At 44.0% G+C, this 15,149-nt stretch overlaps 1 protein-coding gene across 1 annotated transcript; it reads left to right on the plus strand.

Moving 5' to 3' along the window:
- The first annotated feature begins 269 nt into the window (after window positions 1-269).
- On the plus strand, window positions 270-13,954 carry SNCG (synuclein gamma). The gene is made up of 5 exons (XM_071749263.1): window positions 270-614; window positions 5,514-5,555; window positions 6,394-6,521; window positions 12,452-12,532; window positions 13,566-13,954. Exons 1-5 carry the CDS (start codon window positions 494-496, stop codon window positions 13,584-13,586), a joined length of 393 nt encoding a protein of 130 aa, XP_071605364.1. The 5' UTR covers window positions 270-493; the 3' UTR covers window positions 13,587-13,954.
- Window positions 13,955-15,149: the final 1,195 nt, after the last annotated feature.

Genomic DNA, 15,149 nt, shown 5'->3' on the forward strand with positions numbered 1-15,149 from the left:
GCCCAGGAGAGCTTGTGTTTGCCTCCTGCTGCAGCCTCGGGGAAATGTTCTTTCAGGAACTCAGCTCTTTAGATAAAAAGTCTCCCTTCACATGAGAGCATCTTTGAGTGAAAGCAATGCAGCACACTGTAAAAGCTATATCTGTCTGGAAATTTTCCAGACAGTCCCTTACCTACCACTGTCCTCCTTCTCCTCCTCTCCCCCTCCCTCCTTAAGCCTTCCCAAGCAGATCCATATCATTAATATTTCAGCATCATCTGTTCACAGGCATTGGCTACACTGCAGTGTGCTTCATCAATAAGAGCCAGTGAAGGCTGTGAGGTTTGCCACACTGCCTTCATCCAGCCAGGGAGCAAGAGCAAAGGCAGAGACTGGCAGAGGAGTTGAGGATCTAGCCAGGGTGAAGCTGTGTGTTGCAGTCTGGGTCTTGAGGTGCTTTTTGCTGCTATCCCTCACTCAGATCACCCAGGTAATACCCTAGCCAGCAAGAAGGATGGATGTCTTTAAGAAAGGTTTCTCCATCGCTAAAGAAGGTGTGGTGGCTGCTGCAGAAAAGACCAAGCAGGGAGTGACGGAGGCTGCAGAGAAGACTAAAGAAGGGGTGATGTATGTAGGTAAGAGACAATTACTTTCAATTTACATTCGAGCATGAACTGCTACAGATTGTCTTTGAGAAAGTCTGGGGAAATTATATTGTGGCTGAAGCTTGGGTTGAATGGCAGGAGGTCTGGAGAACGTCCTTAGCTCTGTCATACAGTGCTAAGCCTGAGGTGTCACATTCTTCCCGTGCCTCAGTTTCCCCAACTATAAATCAGACACAGGAATGGCCACAGCTGCAGGGAAGGCAGAACTTATTGCACCCTTTAGCAGCACGTGCCCAGGTGGAAGGTTTCTCTTAGGACTGTTCACTGATGATGAGTGCGAGTCAGACCCTTTCTCAGCATCCAAGCACTGATCCCCACCTCCCCTCTCTGCTGCCAGACACATGCTGAGGAATTTCTCAGAGGAGCCAGCAGTGTTATTAAGGGGCACTGCAGGATCCAGTGTGTTTTCCCCATGAACAAGCTGTTTTATCCTGAATCCTTTGGTTCACCCATCTTTTTCATTCCCCATGCACACATTAGTCTTGCTTTACAAGAGACAATCAAATTCATTTTGCCCAGAGGACAGGATCTGGAAGCCAGACGTCTGGAATCCTGCTAGAGACCTTTCTCACAGTTACTCTTGTGCTGTTTCAGAAACCTCCCCTTCAAGGTCACCCTCTAAACCCGCTATCTGCACTATCTAGGTCGTGTAATTATATGGGTGGATTGTCAGATACTCCTGTTGCTATAAAATCTATTAAGTCATAGTTCCCAAGACAGATGACCTCGATGCTGATTACTGCACCTCACACAGCATTTTATGTTTGCTAGATGTGGGAGTGAAGGCTTTTAGTTCTTTTTTTAGCAGGAAAGTTTACACACAGACTCTGCCTGCTATGCTGCCACAACATTCACAGCTGTATGTGGCTATTATATTTAAAACAGTTAGACTGACAATAGCTACTGCTACTTGTAAATTGCAAATGAAAGACAAATTTTATGCCTAGCAGATCTGGTAATATTTCAATCCTGAATTTTCAGACAGTCAACTATTGACATGCTGTGAATGGATGTCTGTAGCAGTTCACATTTCAGTTTGAAGCTGACTGGCAAGTTAAAGCTAAACAGCATCCCCAGAAATAATTAAACAAACCACAGCAACTGAAACACCAGCCTGAGAAACCTCACATCCAGGTGTCAAATTGTGGCATTGCTACTGCTCCAGTTGCTTCCTGGTATGAGTGATGTCGGAAAAGATTATTCCAAATTTTTATACATAATTCCTCATCTCTGTTCAGCCACACTGCACGTCTCTGTACTGACCCATTTTTCCTTTCTGCACAGTCATGAGGTACTAAGTCTTCTCATGGGATTCTAACCTTCTCACTAAAGTTTTCTAAAAGCCTTCATAAAACTTCAGTCTCTCAGTGAGGATCAAATAAGGATCAAGGTGAAGATGAAGTGCTTTCTGGGTTTTTTTTCTTCCTTTTGTTTTATTGGTTGTTTTGGTATACTGCCAGTTCCTGCCCCGTCATGCACTGGATGTGGCTTTGGATGAGTCAGCTCCTGTTGCACGCCAGGGGATGCTCAGCCCTTTGAGGAATACTCAGTCTTTCACAGACAGGAAAAGCAAAGGCCAGATGCTGATTAGCTCAGAGAATTGATTTTTAAATAGAGAAGGAGGAGGCCAGGTATATCGATTAAAACTGGAGTGATTAGTACGTTGTCTGTGCCATGTTTTCTCAGCCTGAAACACACGAACATTTAATCAGAGCCCTTAATTCAGTCTTCCTTACTCCTTCTTTCTCACAGCCCTACCCTAGCAGCTTGGTCTGGAGCATTATGTTGTGCAACCCAGATTTTTGGATGCTAGGAGAAAATAATACTCAAAGAAAAGCTTGAGGGTCTTTTTAGAAATTTGTGGGGGGTAATGGATTAGGTGGATCCCTGCCTTGCATTCAGGTTTGTGTTAGTTCATCACTGACTCTCCAAGGAGGATTCCAGATGTCTGAGCACAACCACCACAGCTGCTGAGTCACTTGCTGCTGCCCCAGGAGGAAAAAAAACATCCAGAGGCATCCGCCTGGAGCTGATGGTGTCATCAGGACTTTGCAGACACCTCTCTGTCCCTCCTCTCTGAGCCAGGAAGATTCACTTCCCACATCCCAAGCCTGGGGTGGCTGCCTCCTGTGCTGGCACTGCAATGCAGATCACAGCTGGAGATGCTGCCATGGCTGGGGCAGTTCTGAGCTGCAGCACTGTGTGGCTGGCTGGATGTGTCAGGCAGAGCAGGGGGGTGCATGGAAAGAGAGAGAAATCCTGTAGCATGGGCTACCTTTGCACTTAGTAAAATCACACTGTGCTCTCCCAGGTGTGACACCCTCCAGATACACCGAAGGCACTGTGGGTTCCTGCACTCTGTGTATCCGGAAGTTAATTCAGTGGTCTCTCTGTTTAATTTGGTTTAATTAGGAGCAGAACTGATGCTGAAGTTAATTAACAAAGATGCTGCAAAAGTGCATCAGTGTGTTGAGTGTAATGTCATTGGTGGTGTTTAATATTATCCTTCAGGAAGCCTCAACAAAGAATGCACTTCTAGTTTTCCAGAATGGCCTCCAATCATTTGTGTCACAGAAAGCCCCCATGCACCCCAGGGTCTACTTAAACAAAGTGGCTTCAACAAAAACTCCTTTAGGACTTACAGAACATCATAAATATCTTTTTCCACTACAACTCTTTTCCCCCTTGCATGGTGCTCCATCACCCTTGTGACACCAAAGCTCTTTGAGATGTCTCACAGCACTTGGAAGAGGCAGGATGCATGAACTTTTAATTTGGTATACAAGAGCTGCAGGCAAGCATTAATGAGGGAAATGAGATTGAACATCAGGTGTTTGCTTTCTGATTCAACAGATGAGGGTTTCTGGCAAGGCTGTGCACCAGCAAGTCAGATTTCTGTGGTGCATAATGGATGCTGAGCCTGAGTCATTGGGTGTGGTGAGGGGAGCGGGTGAGGCAGATGAGGCAGATGAGGCACATTGTCCCCAGACTGCAGCCATGGCACTTCCCAGTGCCCTTGCTTCTGTTATGAAATGGATTTGGGTATTTTCTGTCAAACTGCATCCCTCCTTTCTGAAATTAGTCATCTTAAATCAAAAGTCTGTCAAAAAATACACAGAAGTGCAGCTCTTGTCTCACTAAGCACATTTACTGCAAAACTAAAGTGTAGTGTACCACATTATATACTTTGCTTACTTAACAACTGGTCCTTGACCAGAAAACAGCAAAGGGCTAAGCTTGATCTGGATGTCAAATCAATATTGTGGCAGCCTTTGGCATGGGGAGTGAAACAGAAGCAGGATGGTATCTGAAGTGTGTGCATCTGGCCTGACTGGGAGCTCATGCTTGTGGCTTGAGGCTTGAACCTGCTCAGCTCTCTGCTGTACTTCTCTATGTGTTTGTGTATCATGGACATCATTATTAAATCCAGTTTTCAGCAGTGCCTTCTTATCATTAGGAATTGTGGTTTACAGCAGTAAGAACTGTAAAGTACAAAGATTTTGTCTCTTCAGTTTTGATACAGTTTGGAAAGGTGAAGTGAAATGCTGAGGGCATGTTGTAGTAGAACAGCTTTGTTCTGCCCAGGCAACCAGCACAACCACCAGAATAAATCAAGAGTTGAGAACTACATTCAGTAATACTTAATGTGTATCACATCAAATAGAGCTGGGCTGGATCTGTTGTTATCAGGGCACTGCAGGTGTTTTGCTTTTCAGGCTGTTAGTGAACACAAGGTTTTGTTTCCAGTTGATTTCTTCCACCACACCAATGGATGCCCCAGTGCCTTGGGAGTTAAAGATCTGCCTGACTCTATTTCTGTCATTCTGACAATTGGCCATAAAAATCCTTTTGTTGTATCAGTTGAAGAGAGCCTGTATAGGTGCAAATGATTTACACAATACAGTAAAGTGAGACCAGTGGAGCCTTTTGGCATGTGTTTGTTAAACTTCCAATAGAGATAAATCTCATGCTTTATATTTGTGATGTGGAAAAGCATCTTGTTACTGTGAGGGCTGCTGCTCATCTACTGTATGATTAAAGACATGCTGCAGGATGCAAACAGAAGGGATGTATGGCAGGTCACTTGCAGGAAAGCCACAGAGATTAATTATTCCTTAAGGGCTACTTGTGTTGCACACTGAATGCCCTCACATCCTGTTAGCTTTTCTGCCTTGAGAATAGCAAGATAAATTACAATGTAAGCATAAATATGGTGTACTTTTATAATCTGAGATAAAACCATCTGTATTCTCTGTATTGCTGTGAGCAGGCTCTTACAGCCCAGGCCGAGACACCAAAACAGGACTCTAGTTAGTAGGGGTATAATAGGTGGGTGGTTGTTCTGTAAATTCAGCCTAAAGTTTGTCCAGAGATTTTATTAGAGGTATAGAATGAAGATTTATATGACCACTGCAGCCAAGTGCCCTGCTGAAAGTCAGGGAAGATTCACAGCTGTGACTCCTTGTCTTGAAAGACTGAAGGAGGGAAGTGGGTGAGAATTTTACCAGGTTGCTTAACATACATTCATTTTTACAGTTAGCTTAAGCTTGACTGGTCTTCTCATTTTGGAAGTACTCCAGGGACAATTTTTCATCCTTCACATGCTAGAATCCAGATTTTTCGTGTCTAGGCATGCCCAGGCAATTTGCTGTTGAAGTTGTTCAACTCCTGACACAAAGGTATTCATGGATTTTAGTGGGGAAAGAAGCTGATGCCTTCTGCTGTGTGAATGGTTTGTGTCTTAGCAGGAGGCACTGGTAGCACTAAGGCTCTGTGCTGCACCTTGTAAGAACAGAAAGCCACCCATGTCCAGAAACCAGAAGATGCTTTGCCAGGTAGCACTGATGGCCCCTGTGTTTCCTTTCACAGGTACCAAAACCAAGGAAGGCGTAGTGCAGAGTGTGACCTCAGGTAAGAGCACAGCCCTAAGGGGAATGTGGAAATCTGGGATGTGTTGCTGGACCTCTTGGTAAAGCCATTGCTCCTGCCACATGGGAACGGCAAACCTCTGATCTGCATGACCTTCCATTTGATGAGTGCAGGATGTCTGCCAGGAGAGATGGTTCCATGTCTGGCATTTGCAGGGCATGTGGATAGGAGAAAATATTTAATCAATAGAGTAGGTTCAAAAAATCTGACAAGTGTTATTTAACAGATTTGGATGATTCACAGAAATTTAAACATTTCACAGTGCCATGGGTGCTGCCCAGCACAGAGGGGATCTACTTGCATAGATCTACATAGGTCTTGCATAGTCCTGTTGGGCTGAAATGTTGGTCTTAGGGAGACTCCTGAGAGGGAGTCTAAAGCTCCAAGGCAGGGCAGGCATCTGTACTGCCTTGAGGAGAGATTAATGGATCCTTTCCTTGGAGAGTTTCATGACTGAATTACTTCTTTTTTCTGCTCAAATGTATTAAATAGAATGTACCTGGAATAAAGTCACGTGCAGTCCGCAATGCAGAATACCACAGTCCTCTCAGCATCTTATGGTGAATTTTTCATTCTCCAATTTCCCACAAAGACCAACAGGCTGCAGTGCTGCTCTCTGAGCAGCATTTTGCATCAGGCAAAACCCTCACGCACAGGATCTAAATTCAGACATGATCTCATATAAAAAGATCCAAATAAGGACTCTACCAGAGCCAATTTCTTCTCTTACCTCGATGCAATAATTTTATTTTCCCGGTGAATCTGCCAGCCTTTGGGCAGTGCCTGGCTCACTGACTTTCTCATTTTGTTGAAATTCCAGTTGCTGAGAAGACCAAAGAGCAAGCCAATGTGGTGGGAGAAGCTGTAGTATCCAGTGTGAACACAGTAGCAAGCAAGACTGTAGAAGGAGCAGAGAACATCGTGGTCACTACAGGAGTTGTAAAAAAGGTACGTTTGTTTCTTCAGTCATGGGCATGACAAAAGAGTCACCTTTAGATTACACATAAAATACCTGCAGACATTGACACTTGATGGCTTTACCTATTCAATGAGAGGGTTTTTTACAATATATACATTTATATAATTCTTAATGTTAGTATATAGTGCTTAATATGTAACCACAGAATAATTTATCTTGAAAGGCACCTATTGAGATCATCTAGTCCAATCCCCTTATGGTCACTAAGAACAGGTTGTCCAGGACCACATCCAGTTAGGTTTTGAACATCTCAGGGGATGGAGACTCCCCAGTATCCCTGGACAACCTGTTTCAGCATTTGACCACCCCTACAGAAAAGAAGTTGTTTTTTCTTGTGTTCAGATAGGCACATTCACCGATTGATGCCCATGGTGTCTTGACTTCTTTTGCAGTGTAGAAAAGCCTTTTCCCCAGACACCTGAGTAGAATTGTGGCCAGGCTGCAGTGAGCATCTGACTGGAGTCCGAGCTCTGGGGTGTGTGGGGTGTGCAGGAGTTGGAGCTGAGTTCTTGCCCACACACCTGGCTGATGCCCATGGCCCAGGCAGCCAGAGAGCACCATCAGCTAAGGCAAAGCCTGGTCCCACCAGAGAGTGAGACCCTCCTATGCTTTGTGCTGGTTTTGGCAACAACCAAGGGCTTGCTGGTGAAAGCCACCTGATCCAAGTCCTGCACGGATTATGCTAAATTCAAACAATGGGTCTCCTGTCCTCCAGCCTAATTTGACAAACTGAGTTGCTTCAAGTGAGAGGATTAAGGGGAATGTGAAGGAGCAGAGCAGCTCTCTAGATGAAAGCAATGCTGATCATTAGAGAAGATGCTTTCACCAGGTGGTAACAAACAGGAACCATTTGTACAGCACATGAGGTGCTATTTTGCAGCTCTTTGGCAAGCCTGGCTGTGTTCCCCTCTGTGGGGAGCTGTGCTCAGTAGCACTGACAGTCACATGAGCTCAATGAGTCACAACAAACCCAAGCCCAGAATCAAAGCAAGGCCAGGCTGGCCAAAATTGTTTTAATTGTTCAGACAGTTGGCTGATAAATTTCCTGACCTGCATGTAAACACATTGTGATGTGAAACAAAAACTTCTACACAAGGCATAAATCCTGAGAGAATAGACTAACAAAAGAGGAGAACAGCAGCTACGAGTGACGCAAAATGCCCTCCTGAAAGCATGTGAAAAGGGCAGATACAGAAGTTCTGCTAAGCCCGTGGGATAATAGTAATCTCCATTCCCTAATCAGTTATGGTGCAGGAGTGCAAACAGCAACTCCTCATTCCATGGGCCCAGACTGCCCCCTCTACCTTTTTACTGACCAGACATGGGGGGGCTGACTCAGAAGAGTTAGGAATTTGCTGACAGTAGGAATCCATCCTGCAGACACCAAAGTATCTCCCTTTCTGGCAAGGACTGAGCAGCATCAATCCTCTTCCCCTTTAGAGCTACAACTTAGAAGGTTTTCATTTCACAGTTCAAACTAGGCCTTCACCCCAGTAATGGTTTGGGATCCTGCAGACCGCAGGCAATGTGCAGAAGCCACAAATTTTCCAGAGGGCTAAATCATTAAGCATCTGAACTGTCATTCTGGCATCTTCTGTCAATGTCCAGCTGCTAGAGTTAAAGTGGGGATTGATCAAGACAGAAATAAGTGGGTTATGTCCTACTGATGTTGAAGGGCAGACTGAGGGAGCCTGGAAACTGCTTTGGATCAGTACCAAAGTCTGACTGCTGGGGTCAGTGACAGACACATTCTAGGAAGGAGTGTGGAACTCTTAATGATTCTGGATGAAGTTTGGCTCAGGGCAGCAGCTGTAGGGTGGTTGAGCTCTGTGGGTGTATCAGGTGGACGTGGGAAAGAATCCACAGAACACTGCAAGCACTGAAACAGGGACACACTGGGGTGTTTGGGAGCTCCTTGCTGTCCTCAGTGGGAGGACTCAGAGCCAGGCAGAAGAAAGTGGGGCTGAAGTAGCTCTGTGCCTACAGAAGGGTGCCAAGCACCAGAGGAGAACAACTTTGAGTAGCATTGGCATTGCCTAGTAGGGCTTTAGTACTGGCCTGGTCACTGGTAACTGAGTACAAGAAAGTATTGACTGTTTTGGAGGAGTTTGTAAGTATTAAGTTAAAAAATATGTAAGTTAAAAGACTCACAAATGTGAGTCTTCACAAGTTCTCTGTTAGGCAAAGGAATAAGACCCATCAATGATGTGTTTTGTCTGTGGCTTCGCACCCATCCCAGTTCCTGGTGTGGACACTAAGGGATCTCAGGATAAACACCCACTAAATATCCCTGTCTTACAAGAGGATTAGTTCTTCATCTGCATGACACAGCACAAAGTTTGCTGCATTGCAGACACCACGTGGTTTGGAACCAGTGCATGTACATACACACACACGGAGTCACAAAATGTCCCTCAGGGACTTTTCTATGCCCTCCACCTAGATCTTCCCTTTAGATCTCTTTGCCCTGTCAGTTTTAATATGTTTTGGTTGTCAGTTCACAGCTCTATCACTTCGAATTTGGTTTGCTCTTTTTTTCTTACTTCATTAATTATTTGAGCTCTTGTCAGTGATGTGCTGGGCGGGTTCCTTGGATCACATCGTTTCTCTCTGCTGTTGATCCAGCACACGTGCACCATGCCTGTACCACAGCTTTATTCCTTTCATAACCACCCTGCACAGTTTGAATACAAATGGTTGATGTTCATGACCTTAATTCTTGCCGCTTAAACTTTGTGATACCACTGAGGCAGTTGCACTGAAGGAATTAGAAGCAGAAACTGAAGTGTGACCTCCCTGCTTATGCTGGTTTGGGAAGGGCCAGTGCCACTAGGAGAGAGCAGTCACGAGCATCTGAGAGACAGAGCTGCTAAGCAGGAGGGGCAGGGAAACCAACAGCCAAACTACTTTACAGTGAAGTAGAATAAACAGTCGGACCTCTTTTTCTTTGTATTCAAGCTTCATCCTATGTACTGAAGCTTTGTTGAACTTCACTGATGCAGTAATGCATCCTGGTGGAGTCCTTCAGCATCCCATGGGGCAGGGGAGACTGCAAAAGCAGCATGGGATGGGGTACTCTGCCTACTGATGCTTCTTCTGTGCTTCCCTCTACATCTTATTAGGGCACCCAGGTGTATATTTTTCACATGTGAGATAGCTGAGTTAGTGGCACAGGTGAAGCCTTCTATTTTACAAGATTCTGTGGCTGCTTCATGGCTGAAGGCTGTGCCTCAGTAACCCGTAGGACGATAATGTAGGCATTGTTAAATGTGTATTGTTTACATAAGCAGCCCCAGGAAACCCAAAGAAGGTTTCCTGTCTGTGAGCAGGATGAACACAAAGCTACCCCAAGAGTCCATCTAGATTTGTAGGATGAGAGAGGAATCCTGCAAACCTGCCTGTCCTGTTGGTGGGTCCATTCACTTGAGTCATGGGTTGACATCTTAGTCAGAGGTGTCAGCATCACTCTGAGAACATTCAGCCTGAAACCCATCCAGGAAAGCCCATCTACAGGACCTGTCAGGTTGCCTGGGGGTTTGCCAGGGAGTGGTACAGAGGTACTGCCAAGTAGCATTGCTCTTGCTCCAACGCCCAAGGTCATGAGCACTACAGTAAGCTAAACCTTCCTCTGCCTTATGCAACAGATGTCCCATTGTGGGCTGTTAAATTTGTAGCAGATAAGGTTGCCAATGAATGTCTCTGGTTTTACAGCCCTAAAGAAATAACTAAAAAAGAAATCTTGCTTGCATCTGAATTTGTTGGGTTTTTGATGAATAATGTTCCAGCATCCAGCTTTTAGAGTCTTCATGCTTTCTCTGTTGAATAAAGAAAATTAAGGGGGTTTTTTATCTCAGAATTTTGTGGGATGATGATAACCCACTAGCCTACAGCATAATATGGATAAAAGTATAAATTCTGTTTCATCTATGGACTCAACCAGCAGAATGTGCAACACAGTTGTTGAGCTCAGAAAGAATATTTCATAGAACCTGTGAAATAGAGAAATCTAAAGAATCAACTTGTAATTAATTTTTTTTTCAAAATATGTGGACTTTAGAATCTATTTTTAAAAAACATATTTAACTATCTGAACCCTGATGCCTATAGTATACTCTCTTTAAGACCTCTTATCATTGCCCAGCAGTAATTTTCTAACTGGTGGGTCCTAATTTGTTGAGTTTTTTGTTATTGATACCTGAACATGTACCTGTGTTTCATGACACTAGTGAAATATTGTATTTTATATATATATAAATCTTATTTAGTATATATTCTAAATTCAAATATATTTTCATATAAATATTTAAAAGCTTGTATATTATTTCTGTAATGAATTCTAAGGTCTTGTGTTTCACTTAACTGTTATGCTAAAATACATCGTTTTTCTCTCTTCCCCAAAAAAAAAGGAAAAAGAAAACCCATACCAAACTAAATAATTTTTTTCATTCTATATTCTTTTCCAAGACAATATGTAATTTCTGAGGGAAAAAAATTCTGCTTGCCATTTAAGAGCTGGAGGAGCATTACTAATGACTTCACGGTTGTAATGTGCCTTTCCCTTAGAACATTTTACCCCTTTTAATGAGTAGATGAGTTCTGAAAGGAGTGGAAAAGTTATTTCTGTCCTCCAGAGGAGCTGGCTTTTCACCCTTGCTTTGTTGCCCAGCATCACATTGGTACCCAAGAATTTCTGTCTCTTCATCCAAAGTGAAGCCCCTGCCATCACACGGTCCTCCTCTGTATGTTGCTTTCCTGACTTGACACTGAAACCCGCAGCCAGCTAACGCCCCACTGAGGAATGGAGCTCTTCCTCATCTCATGCTCACAATTCTGGGCAGGGTGGGAAGCTCGTGAGAAAAAGGCTGTGAGGCGACATCCCTCAACTGGACCTGACACCTCCTCCTCCTGCCATTGTGCTGGTTTCTCCACCACAGTTTAGAATTGCTCTCCAGAAACATGGTTGCTTCCCTTTCTAAAAATAGATGGATTTTTTAGAAATTCTTTAGAAGGCACTTTTATCCTTCTGGAGCAGAGTCTTGGCACAGAATGTGATTTAAAGCTTGATAGCTGAACAGGGATTATTGAGCCCACCCATTGCTCTCGGATGCAGTGTCCTGTGGATGGTCCTGCAGAACCGATCGTCTTTTCTGTGACTGTTCCCACCCAAACTCAGCTCCTTGCCCACAGCAGAATGTGATCATGCTCTGTAGAAAGATGGGGTATGTTTCCCATGTCCTTATCATCTCATGAGCTCTCCCCCAGTTCTCCCAGTCCACTTCAGAGCCTTAGGCAGTCACCTTTGTTTCACCTTCACAGTTTCATGTGGCAACTGGTAACCCAACCTGCAAAAAGACCTACAAAGCTCTTGACATGGGTTTGCGTTGCAGGTTGATGGTTTTTTTTCTTTCCCCCTAACATTTAAAACTCTGCTTGTAAGCCTTCCAAATACAAATTGAGGTTAGTTTCCTGCTCTGACCTAATGTGTAATTAATTTAGTTATCGGGTGAGCAAGATAATGTGAGGAAAGGCAGGTTAGGTGCAATCTGTTGTACTCCAGGTAAATGTATTTGTTCCTCACAAATTTCTTCACATTGAAGGAGCTAAAACTCTGGACTGGGTGAAAAGAATGAAAAGATGATAAAAAGAACTGATTTTCTGTATGAGAAAGACCCTAAACCAGGCTGTAGGAAGTTAAATTGTTTTTTCATTGATGTCTGCTCTAAGAAGCTTCCCAAAAAATGGATTTTGAGTGATATTTGCCATTGATTAAGCCCAGTAATGTATTTGCACGTGTAATACTCAAAAACCCATTTCATGCAGCCTCCTCAAATAGTCTGAGGTGAGGGTGATGACTTTGCATGTGCTGGTAAGGACAAACATCTCACTTGTGACTTGGCAGGAGGACCTGGCACCACTGCAGCCGCCTGAGGAGCCGGAGGCAGCGGGAGAGGGGGCCCCAGAGGCCGGCAAGGGCGGAGAGGTAAGGAGATGCCAAGGCTCTCTCATGTCACCATGGTCCCCAGGCTCTGGAAGCCACCCACGGGCTTTTTCTGGGTTACTGGATTGTCCCTAGGGCAATCTCCCCTTGGCTTTCTGTGGTTATAGATCTGCTGTGCATGGAGCACACCAGCATTGCCACTTGCGTGAGTTATTTGACAAAATGTGAGCTCAAAGGTTCTTGGGTTTTCTCCTCCCCTTTTTGGGGACCAAGACCTTGCCCTCAGTGACAGATGGGACAGTGAGCTACTGCTTGGTTTGGGATGGGTTTGGGGTGTGAACACACATAGTTAATGTTAAGCTATGGTTTTATCATCACATGGAATAACCCTTCCCTTGTCACAGCCATGCTTTAGAAGAGCTTTAGATAATAACAAGTCAGATTTTTCTATATCTAGATTAGGTTGTTTAACTTTTTGATCTGTTCTACCTGCAACGTGCCTTTTGAAGTCCTGAATCAAATATTGGTCTCTGGGCCAGTTTCAGCTCTGGAACAAGGGAGGGCAACCTCTTACTGCCCAACATGCATGTTTTAAGTGTGCAAGTTCTTCTCATTGTGGTTTTTCCTTTACCATTTAGCTGCTAAGGCTGTTGGCTGTCCACCTCACAAGCCCTACAGTGGGCTTTGTCTGCACTGAAACTCCCCATTTTTCAGCTTCTCTTAAGCTTAGTCTGGTTTTATACAATACCTGAAGCTCTCAAAAGTCTCAGTTTGCACTTATCACCCTCAGCCAGCCATCCCACCCCTGGTGCCATTCCCCAAAATGAATCCTGCTAATCCAACTGAATTCCTGACTGCACAAGTGCTGCTGTCAGGTTTCACATCAGGGCAGGAGGCAGAGCCTGGTTCCTAGCAGGAAGAGATAATTCATTTAGTTTTGTACCACACAAGGTCCTTATTATTCTGTTGTCATTTGTGGGTTTTTATGTGACGACTACTGGCATTGATTTTTCTCTTTATTTTATTTGTGTATAAATATATGGAAATTTTTAACTCTTTTCCTGTCTTCTCACAGGGTGAAAATGAAGCCAATTAACCAACTTAGGGGTGTCTAGCTCAAAAGAAAGCATTCCAAGTGCATACATGGAAATATTACTTGGCATTACAACAGGAAAATCACGCTGTCCACAGACTAACTACATCCAGCTCTGTAGTCCTTCACCTCCCTCATAAAGCAGACATACAATATATGTAAGCCAGGCTCCTCTGATTGTAAGTAAAGTGCAGCTGTGTCCTGGGGTGGGTGGGTATCTCCCTCCCCACCTCCCTCCTGGCTTCCCAACCCACTCGCTTTGCGTGTTTTGGCGGACGCACTGATCCTTGTGTCGTGTCCATCTTCACTGGCACTTGGGATCTCTAGGTATTGTGGAATTATTTTTTTTTTTTAACTAATAAAAAAAATTTGAACAATTTTTTTTTGTTTTGTTCTTTCTTATGTCGGTTTTATTTGCATGTATTAGACTTTGATCCTTCCAAACCAATTAACTCTTCTCATAAAAGTGTGGTATTAAAATATAAAGATCTCAGGATTGTAAGGGCCTTAGGTTGTCATGTAAAAGGTGGGGAATAATGAAAAATTGTGTTTCTGAAGTCAGTAGCATAAGTAGGACAGCTTTCTGTCTCTCAGGACTGAAAATAGAGATTTCCTATTTTTAATACCCCTCATGTTTGAGAGAGAATATGGGGGGGACTTGGAAAAAAATAAAGCTTCATAAAGGAACATGAGAGTCACATTGAGCTCAGTCAGCATTTTTTTTTTCTGCTTATTCTGTTTACACCAGAGCTTGGAAATTCTATCCTAATGTCTTCTGGGGGTGACAAACGTCCAGAAAAGAAACGTGATGGGCACTGACCTGTTAGATCAGAACTACATTACTGCTGGCAGGGACAGGCAAGATTGTTGTGAACTGTGTGATTCTGAGAACAGGTGCCAAAGAAGAATTACTGGTGCAGCATGAACACTGGGGCTGGGACCAGTTACAGCAGCCAGTGGGTCTCCAGTTAAGCTTCTGAGTGAGAGCAACAAAGTCCTTCTGCAGTCACAGCCACGGAGAAGGGGAAAACGCTGCTGCAATCTCATTGATTTAAATAATGGAGAATGAATCTAAAGCATGTCAGTAAGTATGGATCTAAAAATGGGGTCTTTTATTTGCCTACAGGCAGAGCTGCCACAAATCCATGAGAAGCCAGTGAAGCAAACTATAGAGATTCAGAACCAGACCATTAATCTTCATTAAGCTCTGTAATGATGACAACTGTGGAAGGTTGAGACTTGGAGAGATTTGCTGTGGCATGGAGGGATCTTGCAAGAGATCAGGATCTCACACATGAACAATACACATAAAGCTTTGCCTTGCAGAGACCACAGGATTTCCATCCAGACTGGATGTTTGATCTTGACAAGGAAAGGCTACAGAAGAGCCCAATCAGAGATAACAAAGTCCTTCAAAGGACCGATATGTGGACACTCTTTTTGATGTCCTACAAAACACCTGCAGAGCTTGCTAATTAAACAGAATAACTGCTATAACAGAATAACAGGCTGCCCAGGGAGGTTGTAGAGCCCACAAAAAGCCCACCTGGATGTGTTCCTGTGTGA

This window comes from Heliangelus exortis, chromosome 7, assembly GCF_036169615.1.
Source record: "Heliangelus exortis chromosome 7, bHelExo1.hap1, whole genome shotgun sequence".
Taxonomy (NCBI): domain Eukaryota; kingdom Metazoa; phylum Chordata; class Aves; order Apodiformes; family Trochilidae; genus Heliangelus; species Heliangelus exortis.